General features: G+C 45.9%; 2 protein-coding genes across 2 annotated transcripts; one reads left to right on the plus strand and one right to left on the minus strand.

The window, feature by feature from the left end:
• Nucleotides 1-1,333: 1,333 nt before the first annotated feature.
• Nucleotides 1,334-3,642, plus strand: LOC111213970. The gene has a single exon (XM_022715814.2). It carries the CDS (start codon nucleotides 2,548-2,550, stop codon nucleotides 3,523-3,525), a length of 978 nt encoding a protein of 325 aa, XP_022571535.1. The 5' UTR covers nucleotides 1,334-2,547; the 3' UTR covers nucleotides 3,526-3,642.
• Nucleotides 3,643-11,601: 7,959 nt separating this feature from the next.
• LOC125592685 lies at nucleotides 11,602-12,941 on the minus strand. Its single transcript, XM_048768041.1, has 3 exons — nucleotides 12,692-12,941; nucleotides 12,173-12,641; nucleotides 11,602-12,109 (listed from the first exon to the last, which is right to left on the minus strand). The coding sequence occupies exons 1-3, from the start codon at nucleotides 12,939-12,941 to the stop codon at nucleotides 11,602-11,604; spliced, it is 1,227 nt and encodes a 408-aa protein (XP_048623998.1).
• Nucleotides 12,942-22,734: the final 9,793 nt, after the last annotated feature.

Raw genomic sequence — 22,734 nt, forward strand, 5'->3', positions numbered from 1 at the left:
GCAGTTTCTTTTACACACAATTGAGAACAAATTGGATTTAACCATGTTTAGGTTGCATTTTGCATACATGAGTCTTTATTAGGTATTGAAGTACCAACATGGAGTTCTTGGAGACATTTGGGTGCATTTGGAGCTCAAAAGATGTGATTTCATTGGACGAGCAGTGCATGGGAGCGACCCTACCGGAGCGACGCCACGAAGTCGCTGTGCCCTACCTCTCAGAGCGACCTTACCGGAGCGACGCCACGAAGTCACTCGCCCTTTTTTCGTCTGGAGACACAAAAGATGAAACCGGAGCGACCTGCCAGAGCGACCACCCCAGGTCGCTCCCGGAGCGACCTGCCAGTGCGACCACCCCAGGTCGCTCCCGAAGCCCGGAGCGACGTATTGGAGCAACCACCCGAGGTCGCTGCGCGTCGTCTATTTGGTCGAACTTATGATTTATCAAGAGCTTTTTGGTCATTTTGTTATGCACGTTTTACACTTTCTAAACCTATGTTTAAGTACCTTTTGTAAGCCACTGGAGGCAGATTATCTTTTGATCTTAAGAAAACCACCAAAAACCTCTTGGAAAGTTCATCTCTTTGATTCAGTTGATCATTTTTGTTATTGCAATCATGTTGTTTTCATATCGATTCTCTGTATTTCTCTACATGATTAATCTGAAATCCAATATGAGTTTAAAAGGAAACATGGAGATTAGTGAGTAATCACCTTTTGAATTCTTGGGTTAGGGAGATTAAGCGTGATTAGGTTAGAGCTAAGATGTTTTAGTGTAGATCATTCTTAGTCCTTGCTAGTAGAGTATTCATAATGCATCTTCTGAGTTGGCCTCTCAAAAGTTGATCTTTAGGCATTTTCCACCCAAAAGGTGTTTGATGAAATGCCTGAGACAACTCTTCTAACCTTTTAGCATACTTTGCCAAAGACATTTGTTGTTAGAGGTGCTAAGATAGCCATTAGACTTGTTAGTAATGATTGCTTTCATATTATTCAACCAAAGACATTTGATGTTTGAAATGTGTTAGTAAATGAACATTCATCTAGACATAGAGCTTGTTTAGAACTGTGTCTAAGCTTAAGGTTGATAGTTTGATTGATCGTTTGCCATCCTTAGTTCGAAACTTGATCACCCAAGGTCTAATCCCTATGCCCATGAATTCTCTTTTCCTTTAGTCAAGAAAGTTACTTCATTTATCGCTTTTATTATTCTGCAACTGCATTAGCATTAATCATTAGTTTAGAAATCTTTTAAATAACCGGTTGCACTTAGATTAAGTGAGTACTTGCATTCTCAGTGCTTTTAAATCCCTTAGAATTGGTTCAACAATCTTTTATACTACATCATTTGTCTTAGGAGCCTTGAAAACTTCTAACATCACCATGGGAAGAACCTGAGGTTTCTTTACTCTCAAGAAAGGTACATTCAGGGAAGTACTTACCTTTCAGAACTTGGGCCAGTAGAGAATCTGGCTTGGAGTGAATTCTCCAACCAAGTTTTGCCAGTAGAGAGTCATTGTAATCCTCAAGGTTTTTAAAACCCAAACCCCCCTAAGAACTTTGGTCGCGCCATTGTGCTCCACGCTACCCATGATATTTTCCTCTTATCAGGTGCACTATCCCACCAAAAGCGAGTGAGGAATGACTGGATCCTATTACAGAGGGAGATCGGGAACTTGAAGCTAGACATGGAGTGTGTAGGTAGGGAAGTGAGTATCGACTGCAGCAAAACGTGCTTCCCTGCGCCAGAGAGAAAACGTGTAGTCCAAGACTGAGAGCTCTGTCTGATTTTATCCACGAGGCCTGTAAACACATCACTCTTTCTTCTACCAAAAGTTTCCGGTAAGCTTAGGTACTTGCCCATTCCTCCTTCCTGCTCTATACCTAGAGCTCTCTTGACTGTCCCCGGGGTTCTTAAGGAGAAGGTTACTGTCGATTTTCTCAAGTTGATGCACTGCCCTGAGCTACTCTCGTATCTGCGGAGAATTCCACTCAGTATCTTGCAGTTTCACGCGTTAGTCTTGCAGAAGAACATGGTGTCGTCAGCGAAGAGGAGGTGGTTGATGAATGGGCTTTTCTTTGCCACTTGAAGACCTTGGAGCCGAACATTCTCTTGACTATTTTTGCACAGACCTAACAGTATCTCAGTGCAGAGAATAAAGAGATAGGGAGAGAGTGGGTCGCCTTGCCTTAGGCCCGAGAGATAAAGAAATTAGAACACAGAAAAGGGAGAAGAGAAAGAGATAGAGATAAGGGTATTATAGTCATAAAAAATATTTTTTAAAACGGGTATATGACAAATTATATGAACTTTTGGGTGTATCCACACCAATTTCTCTATCTTTCGATCCCCAAAGAGTAAAAAAAGAAAGGAGGGAGTATAAAGTGTTAAAAAAAAAAAAGGAGGGAGTATATAACTGCTACTAGTAACTAATCTGAAAAAGCAACTCTATTAACATCAGTCGCTCTTCTTCTTCCTTTTCTTCGCTTCATCCCCAAGAAACAACAACCACTTCTTCTTCTTCCTTCTTTCGATTAAGTTTCATTATGGCTGCTGCTGGTGATTATTTAGGGATCAGAGACGAGCTGATGGGAGCAGGAGACGAGCTGATACTCTTACGTTACCTGAAGCCGATGATCGACGACGGAGCATCCTGGCCTCAACACTTCGCCGAAGACGCAGACGTGTTCAACAAGAATCCAAGCACAGTATTCAATCCTGAGAACACAGTCTTCCTGATCGTCAAACCCCGAACAGAGACGTGTGGTAAAACCGACGGATGTGAGTATGGTAGCTGGAGGATCATGGTACGTGATAAACTGATCAGGAACGAGGAGACCGGGAAGCTTCTAGGGTTTAAGAAGATTCTCAAGTTCTGCGTAAAGAAGACGAAGACGAGAGGCAGAGAGTACAAGAGAAGCTGGGTTATGGAAGAGTACAGGCTTCCGAACCCTAAGCAAGATCACGTGATTTGCAAGATTCGGCTTTTATTCCAAACCGAAATAGGTTTCTTGCTATTTAAGCATTTCTCCTATTCGTGTGGTCCGCTTCCTGCAAAACAGTCGTTGCCAGCTTATGGATACGGTTTTCCTAATCCAGAAGACGAGGGTGCATATTATCTGCAGAGCTTGATCGATCATGAAAACGAATGGCCTAGCTACGTTACCAACGACGTGTACTGCATGCATCCATCGGCGCTTGTGGATCCTCATCGTGATCAGATGTTTGCACGATTCGGACTCTGCATCTTCGCTAACCGGACAGAGGCGTGTGGTTATACCGATGGGTGTGAAAGCGGTTGCTGGAGGATCATGGAGGGTGATAAACCCATCTCTTCGATCATGGTGGGTGAGATGTTTGGTTACAGGAGGGTTTTCAAGTTTTGCGAAAAGGATATAGACAAGCACCTTGGTAAGGTCGACGGAGAAGTTATGTTTCTGACTTGGATTATGGAGGAGTATAGGCTTGCTGAAGAGGAGATGAAGGATAAAGTGTTGTGCGTTATCAAGCTTCATCGGAGGTAAATATCCACTGATCATTGATCATTGATTCAGGAGTCTCTGTGTGTGTGTGTTAATTCTCCCTCTGTATTCTAACTATGATATAGTTTCTTAATTCTCTAGCTATTCAATTTGGTTTAGACATTTGTGGTTGCAGTTTCTTTTACACACAAGAACGCTAATAGCATAAAGGCAACAGTATTAGCAGCATCGTCACATTGATTTGTTTTTGTAAAGTTTTTTTCTCTGGCAACAAAAGTTTCACGAAACAATAAGAAGACACACCAGTAACGTACCTTGTGAAGTTTCACTACTTCTGTAATGGTTTTTGGAAGGTTGTTACTTTGTCGTTGATTGTTTGAGATTTGTTGCTCTGGACTGTATTCTATAGTGTGTCGGGAGATGTGTACTAGTAATGAAACCATATACAAGGTTTTTGGTTTTTATTTGTGTTTTTGAAACTGAAGTTTTACGAATAGCATATGAATCGGACTTTGGGTCGAAGTAAATGATATAATTTGATATACACTTGTGTCTCATAAACGCAATATATGTAAAATATATCATCTGATTTGTGTCCATCATAAACATAGTGTAGGCAAAATCTTCGTGAAAATATATATGTTTATACAAAAATCAATTGTAAATTCTATACAAATGTTGCTTTCGTGTGTTCATCGTCGTATACGAGAAAGATAAAGAAACTGAAATAGCTTTTTTTTTTTTTTGTAACACAAGAAAACTGAAATAGCTTAATTATAATGTAACAAACACCAAAAACAAAACATATGAGGATTACTATTACACGTTCAAGAGGCCAGAATGCAAAATGAAACCTGGTTCATACCAGAATTATATTCTTATTAACAAAATGATTTTTTTTTTCAAATGACTGAAATTTTGAATCCAAAAATCCGTACATCACTCTACTGCAAAGCCCAAACACTGTCAAATTAACTCTTAGTGATCCAAAAGTTTATTCACTAAACCACCTCTTTTTTTTGGTCGGCCATATTAACGATTTGTAAAACCGTATTTATCCGGAAAACGCAAATGAAAACATATTCTAATCAAAAGACAACGGTTAAGTGTAAGCGATGTCAGGGAGTACATATACCACCAAAAAGAAGGCGAGTCAGAGCCGTGTGGGCTAACTGATAATGGGCTTTCGATCTTACTATCAACCCACGTGTCTGCTCTCTATTATGAAGCTTTGATGTTGCCCTGGATTTTCCTCTTCTCTTACAAAAATAAATAATAATTGGTCAATGATCATGATATATATAATAAGTTATATTTCTCCATTGGTCCCAGAATTGTCGATGAGGCCGACATATATACAAAACAAGATTGTCGTCGAGGCTAAAAAGATGAAGGAACACATGTCCTTTATCTAAATGCAGGAACTAACCCACAAATTAAATCACATTAAGCCAGAGAATATCTCTACAAAAATATATGTTATTACTAGTATTCTTTTAAAGTGAACTTACGAGTCTTTCTTTAAACAAAATTCGAACAAGATCAAGACCCTTCTTCACTTGCTCCCCTATCCTCACACGTCCTAAGATCGAATACAAGATCTCTAGAACCTCTACCCCTTACCCCTTAGTGTTATTCACTCGATTACAAGCTTAGCGAACTCCACTCTTAAGCTAAGAATACAATTCTCTCGACAACCCTAATCCATGGGTCGAGTATGACTATATATACAATACAACCAAGTCGGCTATCCACGCCTATCTACCCAATATTCACTATCTACCCAAATAAGGCAAGTTTTCTAAAACCTCTTCAAAGTCTTTTAGAAACTTTCCATCATGAGATCTCTTCAAACTTGCTCTCCAAGATATCTTCGTATTAACTTTGCATTGGTCCACAATCCATTCTTCAAGTTGCAATCTTCATCTTGACTTGTTCATCCGCACGTACACTTCTCTGTTGCAGACTCTGCTCCATTCGCTGCTGTACTTGCGTCTGTATCAGAACGTCCATCTGATCTTTGCATCTACAATCTCCCCCTTTTAGCTTTCGATGCCTCTCAAGTACCTTCACAGATCCGCTCAAACAACCACACACATTCGAACACATATATCCTGAATAATACGTGCATTAAAATCGAAATGAAGTTCAAAACATGCGAGTTCAAGAGTTAGAGATAAACATAAAACCAAAACAAAAAAATAACAACATTGTTTTATCTGCCACTCCCCCATAATTAAAAAAACGAGAAAACTAAAATTTTCTCCCCCATAATCTAGTTCTCCTGATCATCCTGCTGCTGCGGATCGTCTGCCTCTTCTTCTCCCCCTGCTTGAGAGCATACAGAGTTAAAACTCATAAAGATCAGAGCAAATAATGAACCAGATAGAAGACTTACTTGGGTACAACATGCTTGCAATCTGTCCTACGACACTCGTTAGAGTCTGCATCGCAGTTGCAAGCTGTTGAATTGCTGCTGAAGCCGTATCTAGAGCCAGCTTTGCCTCTTCAGCATCTATCAGCTGTCCTGGAGCTGCAATGGATCCGAGATGAATGATCTGGAACTTTCCAGCAGACCGCGAAGACTGTCTTGGTGGCACATATCCAGAAGGATCAGTCCTTTCGGGTCGAGGAGTGCTTGGAGGTGGTCCAGAAGGAGGTGATGCAGTTGATGTTGATGCAGATTTTCCTTTCTTCTTGGCCTGCCTCTGAGCCTTCTTTTCGGCCTCTCGTGCTTCCTTTTGATTCTTGAGATATTCTTCTCCCAGACGAGGGTCCTTCTTGTATGGAATCACATGCACAAGTTTCTCTCTTGGTTTTCGTTGCACCATGTGCTGCATCTGAAGCACACCATAGATGGTACGTGGAAATATCAACCACCTCGTGTCCTTCTTTTCTCCCTCTTTTTGAATGACTCCGAGGTTAATAACTTGATTGTAGACCATCACTCCTATGTCAACACAGACTCCATGAAACATCTTATAGACGAGTTTTGCACGATCGATGGACGCCACATTCTTGTTAGACGAAGGTACCCAGTTGTATGCTGCAAGAACCAGCAGCGCAACTTTACACGGAGACAAGGAGCTTGTCGTGAGGTTCTTCATCTCCCGTGTTCCCTCGGCCAGGAAGTCAGCAAGCTCGTCACTATTAAATTCATCCATGGTTGCCTTTACTTCTACCTCCTCTCCTTCAAGTGGTGACACATCAAAGTATTAATCAATCATAGCTGGAGAAAGTTCATACTTCTGCCCTCGTATTGTCACTATTGTTAGGGGATTTTTGTGTAGGATCTTTTAGAGTACTACAGAACGATGGATATGCTGGGTTGCGTATAGATTTTAGAGAAGTAAAAGAGATTATGACTTGAATAAGCGTTTATTAGATCAAACTAGAAGAGATTACAAAGTATTGAGTAAGAAACCCTAGTCTAGCCGTCTAATTCTAGCCTTCAAGTGTAAAAGAGTCGATCCCTTGTTCTAGGGTTTGGGTTCCCCTTATATAGTCGTCTATAGGTTGGTTGGAGTAGATGGAAGTCTTCTATATTCGGAAATATGGAAGGTTCTCCTTATCGGCAATTTGCCTTTTCTTGGAGCTAGAGGCGGTTCCTGGAACCGATACCGGGGTACCCAATACTGGGGATCCTGAGCGTTCAACGGGGACCCGGAGGTCTGGGTCCTGCCTGGGGTCTGGAGAAAAGTAGTACCTGAGTATTTTCCCCCAACAGTTTGCCCCTTATTTCTCGATTTCGTCATCGATTTCGAGGAATAACCTGTGCACTCAAGTCAACTGGGGTTGCTCATTCTCAGCAGGTATCCCTCATGCAGGACAGCGTTCCATGAGCTCGTATTTTGGGTTCTTCGTAGGCTGGAATTTCTTCTTCGGACCCAAGTGAGAGACGGTTTCTCTGTAGAGGACCCAGCCTTGGTAGTGTTTCTTCAGGTTCTTTGAATCTGCTATGGAGGACAGAGTCTGGAGTTTCGACGATCTCTTTCGGAGATTCTTGAGTCTAAAGAGAACATCTCTGGCCTTTATTCTTTTTCACAAAGTTTCCTTTCTCGCGGCGTATTTCTTTTTTCGCGAAGATCGTCCTTTCCTTTTCTTCCAGGCCTGTCTACTTTTGAGGATCTTCCAGAATATCAGACAATATGAATATTTTCTTTTTCCAGCTATAGAGGAAGAGAAACTTGGTGTAAATAAAGTTTTGCAAAGCATTCGAGTAGCTCCAACTCGTCTTGAGCTTCTGATCTTCTGAGATGAATCCTGATACCCCAGCTTTCCCGTCTTCGTTCGTGGGTGGACGTACAAGACCGCGTCATCTCTCCGCCGACCCTTTCTCATCTCCTACCTCCGTCTGGGGAGAGATTTCAGAAGCTGATAATGAGGCAGTTCCGATGGCACCCCTGAGGCAACGTCGCTCCTACTTCCTCGATGATGGCCCGCGTTCCGAGATCCAGTAGGAGAGCCTTATCAATATTCGGAAGAAGTTTGTGATTCCTCCCTCGGTGGTGATGAGATGTCCTTCCGAGTTTGAAAGGGCCGGATGGAGGATATGATGAGATAGCCATCTATGAAGCGTATCTGGAGGGAGGTTTCTGAGTTGGCGTCCCCTCTATTGTTGCCGAGGTATCTTCATTCTTTGGCTTCTGTCCTTCTCAGCTTACTCCCCTGACCTGGAGAACTCTAATGGCTATTCAAGTTCTTGGGGAATTTCATGGCTTTGTCGTTGGAGTACATGAGATCATGTACTCCTACTATTTCGCTCCATTGGTGAGCAAGCCGGGATTCTATCACCTTCGGTCTCGCGATGGTACTCCTTTGGTAGAGGAGCCTTCAAGGGGAATCAAGGGTAACTATCCCTTTGGAGACAATTGGGACAAACAGTATTTATTTGTGAAGATTCCAGGATCGTCTCCATATCCTTCGTTTTGGCGTATCGTGGGTAAGTTACTTTCTTCGTCTTGTGTTTGCCGCTTGTCCGGAACTGATGGTTTATTATGATGACAGATGTAGCTCGTCCAGTGTATTTCATCGGGGAAGTAGTGGCGAAGCTCGTGTTGGGATTTCCTCAATGATTCCGGTGGGTGAACTTCCTGATGAGCAAAGAGGCTCTATACCATAGTCGTGTGTGAGGTGAGATTTCGTTCTTTGGTTTCTTCTTGCTGCCATTCTTTCTTCTAATTTTTTCGTGTTGTCTTTCTTCAGGGAACGTTGCAAGGCTTTCGGTTTCGATTATCTATGATGAATATCAAAAGGCAAAGACCCGAAAGAGACAACCCTTTTATACTCCTCCCCCAAGATTGGTTAGAGCTGCTTCATCGGTCTCTGGTCCTTCTTTCGTTCCTCCGGCTGGTACCGAAGCTCCATCCGCTCGTATCTCTCCTATGGCTGTTCATCAGAGATTGCTCACCGAATTGTTTTTCCTTCGTAACCAAGTGCGGGGTATGGCGTTCCATAGGGACCAATCAGTCCTCCGGGCAAGAGCTACGACTAGATGGGAGCTTATAAAGGAGTGGCTGGAGAAGAAAGTGGATCACTGGAATCCAGAAGAAGAATATCACCGTTACCTATTCTGGGCTGAAGGAGTTGACCAGCTAATGACTGGAGGACCGGTTCAAGCAGCTACCTCGGGATCTGCAGCGGGATCGCGATACTCGGGAGATCCGTTTTTTAATGTTTTAGAGACACCTTTTTTTCTTTTTATGCTGGGGTTTTGAGCTTTTTACTTTTGAGTAATGTCTTCTACCGTTTCGAACGTTGATCCTTTGCGGTCCCTTTTAAAGAGATTGTTGCTTTTGACTCCTTTCATGCGTTGAATTGATTCTTTAGCCCCTACTTTGCGTGTTGAATCATTTCTTGGTGGGAATCACTCTTGATTCCTGGGGGCCGTGTGGCTTTTTTTTGGAGAATTCGGGGTTCCGGTCGGTTTTGGACCTTGAAGTATATGGGTTCCTGGGACCGACCCCTGGAATCCTAGCATGATTATGGACCTTGAGTCCGTAGTTTATAGGTATTTGGACCCTGAGGTCTTTCAAGATTTCTCGTGAAAGTTTTGTTAGAGGGCCTGTGGGCCTGGATCCGGGTTTCGTGTTAACCCGGAGTTATAGTTTTTGCAGAGACCGTATTCCGCCTCCCTAGGAGAGACTACTACCAGTATCTGTTGGGATTTAGCATTCTACCGCTCGGAAGCTGGTCACTTTCGAGTTCCCGTGCTGCATGTTGCTTCTGCAGAAGCCACTATCAGACTTATTAAAGTTTTGCTGGTGTGGATGAAAATCCAAGTGCCAGACTTTACCACTCTCCACGTCTGGTCAAGCAGTCGAGTGCTCCATGTATGTCACAATACTTTGGCATTTTTATATAGTGTCCCCTGTATCGTATAGGTTGGAGCGTTTTAATACATGTACTTACGCGTATGATTTTTGGGGACCCCGATATGCCTTAGGCTATACAGGGGTTTTAGGTAGTATCGACAACATACCCAGGCTTGCGCAGACCCATTCCTGCTTTATGTCTCATACCCATTTGTTTTCACGTGGAAATACCAGGTATCAGTGAGGTTGAGCTGGGATTCGAAGGTTTCGTGGAACCCGATCCAGCCCTATATGCCCCTTTAAGTATTGTGGTTTCCTACTACTTTTATAGTCGGAACTATTTCATTAGATAAGCTTTTTCCGGAGACTCTTAGCATACATATAAGTAGGAAACTAAAATGCTTAAACAATATATAATAGAGTAATATAAATCAAGATCTGGGGATCCTAATATCAAATAGTAGGTTGCAAGGTGTTCCAAATAGGTAGACTACGTTTTACCATTGCTTTTTGATAGCTCGTGGACTATGTCATGTCGTAGAACCTCGTCCCCTTGTTGGGAGGTCTCCGTCTCAGCTTGCTCATCATGGCTCTTGGTCGTATGCCATCGGTTGGGTTGGTCCCGGGCCGACAGCTTGGCGTTTTCTCGGATGATGAGCCTCGGGGTTGTGCTCAATGCAGAGAGGGTTCCTCCTTCCATCGTCTGGGGGATATCCAGTCAGGGATTGAGTACTCGAGGTGGTTTCTATAATAATTTTCTCCCAGGGTTTATCGGGTTCTCTTCTGACCCGTAGGTCCTTGCATTGCTCGTAGGTTGAGCTTGCCCCAAGGATCCCGTACTGGTAGCGATTTTCTTCGGGACCTTAGGGGGTCTAGATATCTTCTGCCCCGGTTTCGTGGATGATCCAGCTTCGAGGCGCGTGCCCCCCTTTTGGAAAGACCAAGATGTCATCATGGATTTGGGACTCCTCAGGAGGGGTCCACAGTCGTCTTTCTCTGGTTGATTGAGAACTTCGAATGTTTTCTGAGGTCTGACCCCTTTAGAGTGTACGTAGAAGATTGGTCTCCCGAATCGTCCGTTATGGGGGAAACAAGGTATCTCAACTCGCTTCTTGATACTCCTTATCTAGCCGGAATCTCTTGGGTGCCAATGTATCTGACAACACGTGGAGATATCGCCTATAGGCTGTCGCCTTTTCTTAGCTGGGGAATGATGCTTCTCTGGGATAAACCTGCTGGAGCTTGTAAATTTAGTACGGGTCCCTGGCCCTGAACTCTTCCTTGGGGTTATCATCATAGGGATCCGCCTCTCCAGATATGATGCCTCGCGTCTGGACATTGAATCAAAAGGACTCTGGGTCTTGACTACCTCTTGACCAGCTTGATTTGGATCCAAAAGAGACCATGCGAAGCGGTTGACCTTGAATCGAAAGGACTCTGGGTCTTTCGTTTCCAGTTTGTTGCGTACCTTTCATCCTTTCATCTTGTTAGTGTCTGGTCCCTGTACGCATAGGGTTCGAGATCTGTACTGTAATTGCTATAAGGCCTTGGTTTTTCCCTTCAGGGTGGTTTGATAGCAGGATCGAGAGTTTTCTTGATCACCCCTGACGGCCTTGATGCCCCAGGGAGTTGGGAACTTCACCATTTGATGGACTGTTGAGGGGACAACTCCCATATCATGGATCCAGGGTCTTCCCAAGATCATGTTGTAGGATGATTGGCAGTCGACGAGGAGGAACTTAGTTGACATGTTGATTCCTCCAGCATAGACTGGAAGAACCACTTCACCGGCGGTTTCCTTCACCTATCCGCTGAATCCCACGAGTGGGGTTATCCTCCTAGTTAAGACACTTTCATCCAATCCCAGGTCCTGATAGGCGGTCTGGAAGATGATGTTACTGGAGCTTCCGTTATCTACTAGGATCCTCCTTACCAAGCATTTTGCTACGGTAAGCGATACCACCAGAGCGTCATGATGGGGAGCTAGGACCTTCTCTTGTTCCTTTGCCATTAAGCCTATTTCGTCTGATCCCAAGAGTAGCCGTTTTGATTTGGACGTCTCCAGGCCAAGTTTGGCGTTTCGCGTGCTCTTCTTTGCGGCTGCATGGCTTTTGCCGCTTATCTTCGAACCTCCGGAGATGACATGGATCACTCGGTCCTGTCGAGGTGGTGACGCGGGCTTGGTTTCAGCAGATTTCATGGGTGTCTCCTTGCTTAGGAGGTTCTTCGCCTTTTCTGATAGGAACTCCCGAAGGTATCTCTTCTGGAGTAGTTCGTTGACTTCAATCTTCAGTGCGATGCAATCCTCCGTCCTGTGACCATGGTCACGATGGAACTCACACCAGAGGTCGGGGTTCCAGAAGGAATCGGGTTACCTCATCTTTGGGGGCCATTTAACCAGTTGACCCATCTGCCTTAGGGCGTTGATTAGCTCTGGTTGGGATACATAAAAGTGTGAGATATCTGGCCAGGTAGACACCGACATCCCTTCCGCTCTCTCGAGTGGACGGCTCATGTACCTGCCCCAGTTCCTGCCCACTTGGTCTTTTGTGGGTTTCTGGGAGGACCTCTCGTCTCGATCACTCCGGTCTTGCCTGGTTGCTTGTTTATGCTGAGTCCTAGCGCGGCTTGCGACGTCTTCCTCCCATTTTATATGGGCCAAGGCTCGGGATAATACGTCTTCCATAGTTTTACACTGATACTTAGTCAGTTCCTTGTAGAGATCCTCGTATGGGAGCATGCCTCTTTTGTAGGCTGAGATTGTTGTGGTAACGTTGCATTCAGGAATCGATACCTTTTCCTGATTGAAGCGAGCTATGTAATCGCGAAGGGGTTCGACCGATGCTGGAGGATTTCATAGATGTTGTCCGAGGTTTTCTTCAGGTTCCGGCTACTTGCGAACTGCTCCACGAACCCATCGCTGAGAGTTGTGAACGAAGATATGGATCTGATGGGTAGATTAATGTACCATTGCAACGCGGGTCCGATCAGGGTTGAGCCGAATACCTTGCACATGGTGGCCTCGTGGAACTCCCTTGGGAGTGCTACAGCTAGCATCCATTGTTTGTACTGAGCGATGTGGTCGTCAGGGTCGCCGGTGCCATCATACATCTTTATGTTGGGGAAGGAGAACTTTTTCGGCATCTCGATCAGGGCAATGTTTTCTGTGAAAGGAGTATCGGCGTAAGAACATGGATTACCCCGGGGAACCTTTCTACCATAGATTGCATGGCGTCGAGCTTGTTAGAGAACATCTGCTCCAGATAGGTGGTCAATGAGGACTGCAATGCCGCGGCTCCTTCGGATATTTCCTTTTCGAAGTCTGGATCGGAGTCGCTGGATATTGTTTCATGGACTCGCGTATCTCCAGCTTTTTCGCCTGATGCCCCGGCTTCACCTGAAGGCTGTCGAGCGGTACCTCCTGCGGTGTTGGGTGTGTCCAGGCTCGGCATGAATCGGACCTGTGTGCGGAAGCGGCGCTTCTTGTTGCTTGTCGTGTTGAGGGCTTGATTCTTGTCTCGGAGAACAAGGTTTTCAGATTCGAGCTGAGTAAGCTTCTCAGCACTTTGCTCCAGCTGCTTCGAATGTTCATCTAGCTTTTCCTTCAGGCTTTGAACTTCGGAGGAAAGCTCAGGGTTCTCGGTAGCTTCCTGAGCCTTGTGTAAGTCGGTTACCTTGCTTTGTAATCCGTCGAGTTGCCTTTGTAGCTCGGCTTCTCTTGGAGTAGATTCTGACGTGTTGTCTTGCTCATCCACCGCCATCGTCACGTAGTTTAGATTACTCCCCTCCTTCTAGCGCCAAAATTTTAAGAGATTTTTGTGTAGGATCTTTTAGAGTACTACGGAACGATGGATATGCTGGGTTTCGTATAGATTTTAGAGTAGTAAAAGAGGTTATGACTTGAATAAGCGTTTATTAGATCAAACTAGAAGATATTACAAAGTATTGAGTAAGAAACCCTAGTGTAGCCGTATAATTCTAGCCTTCAAGTCTAAAAGAGTCGATCCCTTGTTCTAGGGTTTGGGTTCCCCTTATATAGTCGTCTATAGGTTGGTTGGAGTAGATGAAAGTCTTCTATATTCAGAAATATGGAAGGTTCTCCTTATCGGCAATTTGCATTTTCTTGGAGCTGGAGGCGGTTCCTGGAACCGATACCAGGGTACCCGATACTGGGGATCCTGAGCGTTCCTAAAACGGGGAACCGGAGGTCTTGGTCCTGCCTGGGGTCTAGAGGAAAGTAGTACCTGAGTATTTTTCCCAAACAACTATGATTTCTGGTCCTCTGGTCATCTCACCAGGCAAGGCTGCATAAAATTCCTTCACGATTTATGGAATGTAACCTCCTAGGCCTTGTGACAGTCTTCTCAAGTTTTCCTTTCTTGATTATACTCAGATAGCCCCATGTGTCTTTTGAGTTTAGATCCACTGAACGTTCTGGAATGATCTCTCTAGAGGCAAAACCCGCATACCTATGCTCTGCAAGACGCTCTGCACTAGTCAATCCTCTCTTGATTGCTCTCTCGATATGTGTTGGGGAAAAATATTCCATGAAGAGATTACTCCAGCTTCCGTCTTCCAGGTCCCTGCCCCCAGGGTCTTGTTTCTCCCTCTGGGTCTCGGGTCCCTGCCCCCAGGTCCGGGTCCCTGCCTCTGGGTCCCGGGTCCCTGTCCCCGAGTCTGGGACCTTACTCCGTCTTTCAGGTCAAGTGATTTCTCCTGCCTTAAGATAAATGGAAATCTTCCATTTATCAGGTAACCAGCTTGGGAAAGAAGGATTATCCCTAAATCTAAGAGAAAGAGGAAGTATTCCAATACATACGACATCCCTTAAGAAAATGGAAATATTCTATTATCTAAGGATATAATGAATATTTCCAAATCCTAAGAAGGGAGGCACGACCTCTTCTATAAATATATGTTTCTAAACCTAAAGAGGGGGGGGGGGGGTCCAAGACGTCCATAACCAGAGCTCACCAATTCTACAGCCGTCAAGGCAAGATTCTACAGAAGATCTTCTTCTCGGACAAGCCTATGATAGGCTGATCCCGACGGTTACTATCGACCAGGGGAAGATATATGCTCCCTGCAGCACGTCAACAACTCTACATACTGGCCCAGACCACGATCTCCAGCATACCGACATGGACACTCCATGCTCATCAAAGCATATCGAAGCGCCATGCTCCCTGCAGCATATCGACTACTCCACCATCTGTTTCGGCCATGTTCCCCATAGAACAAATGACTCCTATAACCTACAAGGCACTGACGACATATACGCCCATACCCGTATGGCAATACCCTCAGAGCAGGATTTCCTGGCTTATCCACGACCGAAGCAGGAGAAAGTACCACGACGACCAGTCTCCTTCTTCCTATCATTCCGTAGTGCTGAGCACAAATCACTTGTACACAAAAATCCCCTAACAGTTTGGCGCTAGAAGGAGGGGCAGTCATATGCTACGTGATGATGGTGATAAGCGGAAGAGACATTACATCCATTCCTTCAGAATATTTCAACCCCAGCCATCTAGGGGCAAGATACGACGTATTCTCACCAGATCTAAACCTCACACATCTGGAAACACCTCTTCAAGGGAGGATAACACAACGCTAAACAAAAGTAACAAGACCCAACACAGGAATTACCAACTGGTTCCTACTGGTTCCTGCTAGTTATGGGTCCTATCCTCAGATCAGACTTCTTGCAGTCCCTGGTCCCTACTGATTCCGGGTCCTATCCTCAGATCAGACTTTCCGCAGTCCCTGGTTCCTGCTGGTTCCGGGTCCTATCCTCAGATCAGACTTTTTGCAGTCCCTGGTTCCTGCTGGTTCCGGGTCCTATCCTTAGATCAGACTTTCCGCAGTCCCTGGTTCCTGCTGGTTTCGGGTCCTATCCTCAGATCAGACTTTCCACAGTCGCTGGTTCATGCTGGTTCCGGGTCCTATCCTCAGATCAGACTTCCTGCAATCCCTGGTTTCTGCTGGTTCCGGGTCCTATCCTCATATCAGACTTTCTGCAGTCCATGGTTCCTGCTGGTTCCGGGTCCTATCCTTAGATCAAACTTCCTGCAGTCCCTGGTCCCTAATGATTCCGGGTCCTATCCTCAAATCAGACTTTTCGCAGTCGCTAGTTCCTGTTGGTTTCGGGTCCTATCCTCAGATCAGACTTTCTGCAGTCCCTAGTTCCTGCTGGTTCCGGGTCCTATCCTCATATCAGATCCCCGCAGTCTTCGGATCTGCCAGTTCTGGTGGTCCCAACCCAAAGCCGATGTCTACAATTATTGACTCCTGTTGGTTCTGGATCTTCACTACGCAACAAGTCTCAACAACCTTCGGACCCAATGGGGGCAGCCATCACCAAGCAAGCCCTAGACGACATCCATACTTCCAGACTCACAACTCCACCTCATATGAGAAAGATGCAAGGTTCTCAAGCGGGACACAACATTTTCCGCCCGGGTTTACAACTTGGACGAATTCTAAAGACATGAGGAGTCAGATGAAGAGCTCCTGGAAATACCACGGGCGTACCATGCAACCACTAAGAGGTAACCGAAGAACCACCTTTCTCTTTAGGCTTTAGAATCTAAGTGGTAGTGGAATCCTAGATAAGCCTAATATCTGGGTGGATAGAACGCCTTTTAGTACTCATCAACTTCCATTGGAGTTGTTCTGCGAAAGGATCCCTGCCCAAGCGCCGGGAACACTGCTTCTCTGCATCCTGCAAAGGAGCCGAAGAAAAACGCGAACTCTACATTAAGACATGCTGGCCTTCTGATTCTTGGGTCCAATTAGAGCAAAGGAGGGTAAAAGAAGATGGAGAACACACGTTCCAGCTACTATTCATCTCTGGGTTCCGGGTTCCAGCTTCCAGGTCCCAGATCCCAGATCCAATGTCCCGGATCCCAGGTCCCGGATCCAGGTTCCGGGTCTCCGGCTACCCAACTTACATGGAGGTGAAATCCAATGGCTCCACAAAAAGCAAGATCCGACCACCTTACTACCGCTTTTCCCGGTAACAAACCCTGATATACCTCTAAAGGAAATTAAGGCCTTTTACCCCCTACAAACTCCCGGGGAAACTCAGGATCCGTGCCTTTCCAAGTCTCCAAGGCTGCACCCCTCGACAAGTTGTAAGAAACGGGAATTCCCAGTGAAGGAGTCAAGAATACGCCAGTCTACAAGGAAGTAGGTCCAAGGCACGTACCTTCCTGAACTTCTATGAAAGAGATGACTGAGAGAAAAGAGGGGGCAAACGAGTTAACACTCAACCCAAGGGGCAAACTTGCGTCAACAAATCTTGTTGGCTTGCCCACTAATGGGAGGATTCAAGACAAAGCGACGGGTCATTTGGTGACATCCAAGAAACGCTGAGAGTGGCTCACCCAAGAGGGAGTAGATATCAGCCAGAAGAAGTTACTAAACGACATCGACAAAAAGAGGATATCTACAGATCCTCATGTGCCAGAGCACTAGTTCCAAGGAGCCTCCAGGCTCTCAAGGATAAATCTACTGGTCCTCCAAGAGAAGTAGCCTCCACGCCTCAACAAAGATCTCCATTCCTCCAAGGTCCTGTTACAGGTCTAAGGACCCTGTATCCAGCTGTCGAATGTCAAAGCTCACTGAAGCATCAGCAAGTCCATCTCCGTCGAACTCTACATCACTGGGAGAAACCTACGTGAGTTACAAGACCGGAAAGCAAATCTTGTCGTCCACTGAAATACAAGATCAAGGTCCAGAATCCTACAAGATCACCTTCGAACAGGTCCAGAACCTGGAAGTACTCATCAAGACCCATGTCTACCATCTGGAAAAACAATTCTCCTCCAGGTTCTAACACGGTCCAGGCCTAAGAAGAAATCAGAAAAAGGGAAGCAGCGTCCTGTCCACTATAAGCATGCTGAGATGGAACGACTCCGGTTGGCCAAACTACACATGTTATCTCCCGACTTCACCCATGAAATCGAAAGATAAGGGGCAAACTATTGGGAGTAAATAATTTTGGAAAATACTACTCTTGTTTCCGGGCAGGACCCTGGTCTCCATACACCCGCATGAAGAAGTTCTGACTCCGACTCCGACTACGAAGCTCCGGCTTCGACCTCTGCTTCTATCCTTAACACCAGGTAAAAATGAAAGGTAAAAACTTTCCAAACTCTTACGCAAACGCAATGTACTGTATTCAAACTCAGAGTTTGTACAGGGAGCGACAATAACAATGGGTATGAGACTTAAGGCAGGAATAGGTCTGATCAACCTGAGTATGCTTGTCAAAACTACCTATAACCCCGGTATAGACCTAGAGCCATATCGGGGCCGCATAAGCAAGAGTACTTTGACACCTCCGGGTTAATTCAGGGAGATTGCATAGTGCATAAGTATTGCCACGTGCAGGGAGCAATACATAAATTCCTGCTTCTCCAGACGTGGAAAGCAGAAAAAGCCTGGCACTTGGGTTTCCGAATCCATAACCAGCACCCTTAAGTCTGATAGTGGCTTTCTGCAGAAAGCAACATGCAGCACGAGAACTCGATAGTGACCAGCTTCCGAGCGGTAGAATGCGAAATCCTAAGAGGTACCGGTAGTGGCCTCACCTAGGATGGCAGAATACGGTCCCTTAAAATACAAATCAAATACCCCTGGGTTATTAAGAACTTTCGGGTCCCCATGCAGTCTCCGGGTCCTGAACAAATTTCTTCAGAACATGGAAAAGGTAAACCTCCAGGTTCTTTATAACCTCCCGGGCCCAACAACGACCTCAGGGTCTGAAGGAACCTCCGGGTTCCCAAACGACCTCCGAGTCAAGAAGCAACCTCCGGGTTCAAAACGACCTCAGGGTGCTAAATACGACCTCAGGGTCTAGAGGAACCTCCGGGTTCCCAACTAACCTCCAGGTCCCTAAGCGACCTCAGGGTCCTAAATACGACCTCAGGTCCTAAATACGACCTGAGGGTCTAGAGGAACCTCCGGGTTCCCAACCGACCTTCAGGTCCCTAAACGACCTTAGGGTCCTACATACGACCTCAGAGGAACCTCCGGGTTCCCCACCGACCTCCGGATCCCTAAACGACCTCAGGGTCCTAAATACGACCTCAAGGTCTAGAGGAACCTCCGGGTTCCCAATCGACCTTCGGGTCCCAAAACGACCTCAGGGTCCTAAATACGACCTCAGGGTCTGGAGGAACTTCCGGGTTGCCAATCGACCTCCAGGTCCCTAAACGACCTCATGGTCCTAAATATGACCTCAGGGTCTAGAGGAACCTCCGGGTTCCCCATCGACCTCTGCGTCCTCACTCAACCTCCGGGTTCTAAAGGCGATCTCCGAGTCTAGGGCAGCCTCCGGGCTCCAGAAATGACCTTCGGGTCCCAACAACATCTCCGGATTCTGAAACAGTACCACGGTTCCGTAGGATCCCAGGATCCTGCCATTAAATTTCCGGGTCCCTAAGAGAGACCTGCTATCTCATCGGAAAAATTCACGAGTAACCTATCTACGGAAGGTGGAATGTGAAGCATCCCTATACTCCAGGTTCACGAGTTTAACACATCTTGTTCCGTCTTTAAGACTTTCCAAAGGATAGCTGGACGACGCAAAGGAATACACTGCTCCAAAAAGCCTACCTAGCAATCAACGAGAGTCCACCCGACGAAGACGACTTCAAGTCAAAAAGATATACGGAAAGGTCCCCTTGAAGGTCCACACAACCATCAGGTTCCCGGACTAAGGTCCATGCAAGCAACGGGTTCCTTGACTAAAGTCCATCCAGCCTCCGGGTTCCTGGATGAAAGTCCATACAATCTCCGATCACATCCTCGAACCTATGGGTTTCAGAAAGATGTATCTCAAAACCTCCAGATTTTGGGCGAGCATGCCTAGAATCCTCTGGGTTCCCTGAAAGCACGACGCAAGGTCATCCCAGCATTGATGGTGGCTTACCTCCGAGGGGCAGATTGCAGTACTACATAGTTGAGAGTGGCCAAGGATCAATGGCAGAGTTCAACCAATGTTTCCACCTTCTTTATTTGGCATGGAAACTACTGCTCGCGTAAACAACATGTCACGGAGATCTACTCCGGTACCAAGAATCAACTAGGTTATCTCCAGGCACCAAGACGAACATGCTGAATGTCCCCTCTACCCAAAAGTCAAGGTACGATCTAGAGACGAGGCAAGAAGCTCCAACTACAACATCAACACCAAAGGAGAATCAAGTATGCTAAACGCAACAAGGAAACCGGCACGGAGACCCTCCTGAAAGTCTATTACAGCCTTTACAAGCTCGAGAGGCACAAGCAAGGCCAGTAAAATCAAGCATGAGGATCCTCAGTTTCGGCCTCGGGGTCATATTCAACCTCTTCGTCCTCCTGATCCTTAGCGTCGCCAAGATTCTCCCTCTCAGAATTGCTGGGTACTGACCCATACACTCCTCCACACGATTCGTGGAATCAGATAGCCCTGCCTGAGCTGAGGCCGAGTATAGCTACAGAAGCTGCACAAGCACCTGGGGTATGATCAGAAGCATCACCCTTTATGCCGATGTTCCCGGCTTCTCCATCAAACTTTCGGACAACTTCGGCCTATCCCCACCATGGGGGCAACATCTCATCTTCATAAAGCAGAAGAAGAAAGTCTTACAAGTCATCTGAATCAAAGGTCATACATCTCCAACCAGGCTGCAAATCCTTTTACACCGAGCGCAAGTGCATCTGAGAACGACCGACAAGGCAGCGTGATAATACGGTGAAACTTATAAAGTCCTATGAAGAAAGTCATGTTATTTCCTGCCTTCAAACATGAAGCCAGAAAATAAGGGGCAAACTGTTGGGGAAAAATATTCCATGAAGAGATTACTCCAGCTTCCGTTTTCCAGGTCCCTGTCCCCAGGGTCCGGGTTCCTGCCTCTGGGTCCTGGGTCCCTGCCCCCAAGTCCGGTTCCATGCCTCTGGGTCCCGGGTCCCTGTTCCCGAGTCTGGGACCTTCCTCCGTCTTCCAGGCCAAGTGATTTCTCCTGCCTTAAGATAAATGGAAATCTTCCCTAAATCTAAGAGAAAGAGGAAGTTTTCCAATACATACGACATCCCTTAAGAAAATGGAAATATTCTATTATCTAAGGATATAATGAATATTTCCAAATCCTAAGAAGGGAGGCACAACCTCTTCTATAAATATAGGTTTCTAAACCTAAAGAGGGGGGGTCCAAGACGTCCATAACCAGAGCTCACCAATCTACAGCCGCCAAGGCAAGATTCTACACATAGAAAACTTTCTTCTCGGACAAGCCTATGACAGGCTGATCCCGGCGGTTACTATCAACCAGGGGAAGATATATGCTCCATGCAGCACGTCTACAACTCTACATACTGGCCCAGGTCACGATCTCCAGCATACCGATAAGGACACTCCATGCTCATCAAAGCATATCGAAGCGCCATGCTCCCTGCAGCATATCGACTACTCCACCATCTGTTTCGGCCATGTGCCCCATAGAACAGATGACTCCTATCAGCTACAAGGCCACATGCCCATCCAGGCTACGTGCCTCCATCAGAGCTACGTGCTCCTTAGGCCATGTGCCCATTAGTCTACGCGCCCACTTAGGCTCCATGCGTCCACCAATACATGAACTACGAACGGCTTGATCCCTCACTGAAGGGTACGTAGGCAATCCCCCCTGAAGGATGCAGCTATAAATCCCAAACATCTTCCTCGGTTCCTCAAGGACCAACCTTGGTAACCGGAACCCTCAACTACAGATCAGGAGGCACCCATGGACCGATCCTGGAGTCGGGACCATCAACTGCAGACCCAGAAGAACCTGCGATCTTCACTACAGATAGGCGGTTCCTGCCTAACAACCGACCTTTCTTACTGCTACTAAGGCACTGACGACATATACCAGCCCATACCCGTATGGCACTACCCTCAGAGCAGGATCTCCTGGCTTATCCACGACCGAAGCAGGAGAAAGTACCACGATGACCAATCTCCTTCTTCCTATCATTCCGTAGTGCTGAGCACGAATCACTTGTACACAAAAATCCCCTAACAATATGAAACCTGTACTTTTTGATATCATGACGGCATAATTGGCAGCTCTTTTCTACTACTCGCTTCTGATGTAAGACAAAATCTGAGCTTTAGGTGCCTCTGCATCAGCCCTTCCGTCATCCCCTGTACACTTACACACACTTGTTACATCTCACAAACCCCAATGAAGTTTCGAAGAGTAACAGAACGGTTGTAATTCTGTGACAACGTGTTCAATCACTACATGTTGTTCATTGACTAGCTCTCTGATGAAGTGATGTCGAATGTCAATGTGCTTTGTCCTTGAGTGTTGCACCGGGTTCTTTGATATGTCGATTGCACTCTTTGTCACTGTAGACCAGGAATGATCCAGTATCCATGCCATAGTCAGCAGACATTTGCTTCATCCACATCAGTTGCATGCTGCAACTCCCCATAGCAATGTATTCTGCCTCTGCGGTAGACAATAATACAGAGTTCTGCTTCTTGATCAACCATGAAACTAGCTTGTTTTCGAGAAAGAAACACCCCCACTGGTACTCTTCCGGTCGTCTACACTCCAGCCCAGTCTGCATCACAGTATCCATCAAGATTTCCATTCAATCCCTTTGAGTAGTAGATCCCAAGGTTAATTGTGCCTTTGACATATCAAATGATTCTCTTAGTTGCCTCCAGATGAGACTTCTTTGGTTTTGCTTGATACCTAGCACATTTCCCCACACTTAGACTTAGATCTTGTCGACTAGCCGTAAGGTAAAGTAAGCTTCCGATCATTCCTCTATACAGCTTCGTGTCCACTGGTTCACCCTCCTCATCTTTGCAGCTTTTGTTTGTAGAGCTCATCGAAGTTTTTGCCTCCTTGCAGTGATCCAGTTGAAACCTTTTCAGTAGTGCCTTTGCATAGGT

The sequence above is a fragment of the Brassica napus genome, chromosome C9, assembly GCF_020379485.1.
Source record: "Brassica napus cultivar Da-Ae chromosome C9, Da-Ae, whole genome shotgun sequence".
NCBI lineage: Eukaryota > Viridiplantae > Streptophyta > Magnoliopsida > Brassicales > Brassicaceae > Brassica > Brassica napus.

What these genes read in the sequence shown, in the direction of transcription:
- LOC125592685 (XM_048768041.1), bottom strand. Translation starts at nt 12,941, where the DNA reads ATGCCGAAAAAGTTCTCCTTCCCCAACATAAAGATGTATGATGGCACC. An exon ending in GTTCGTGGAGCAGTTCGCAA is followed by an intron (nt 12,642 to 12,691) that starts GTAGCCGGAACC and finishes GAAATCCTCCAG; the next exon opens with CATCGGTCGAACCCCTTCGC. An exon ending in AAATGGCCCCCAAAGATGAG is followed by an intron (nt 12,110 to 12,172) that starts GTAACCCGATTC and finishes CCATGGTCACAG; the next exon opens with GACGGAGGATTGCATCGCAC.
- LOC111213970 (XM_022715814.2), top strand. Translation starts at nt 2,548, where the DNA reads ATGGCTGCTGCTGGTGATTATTTAGGGATCAGAGACGAGCTGATGGGA.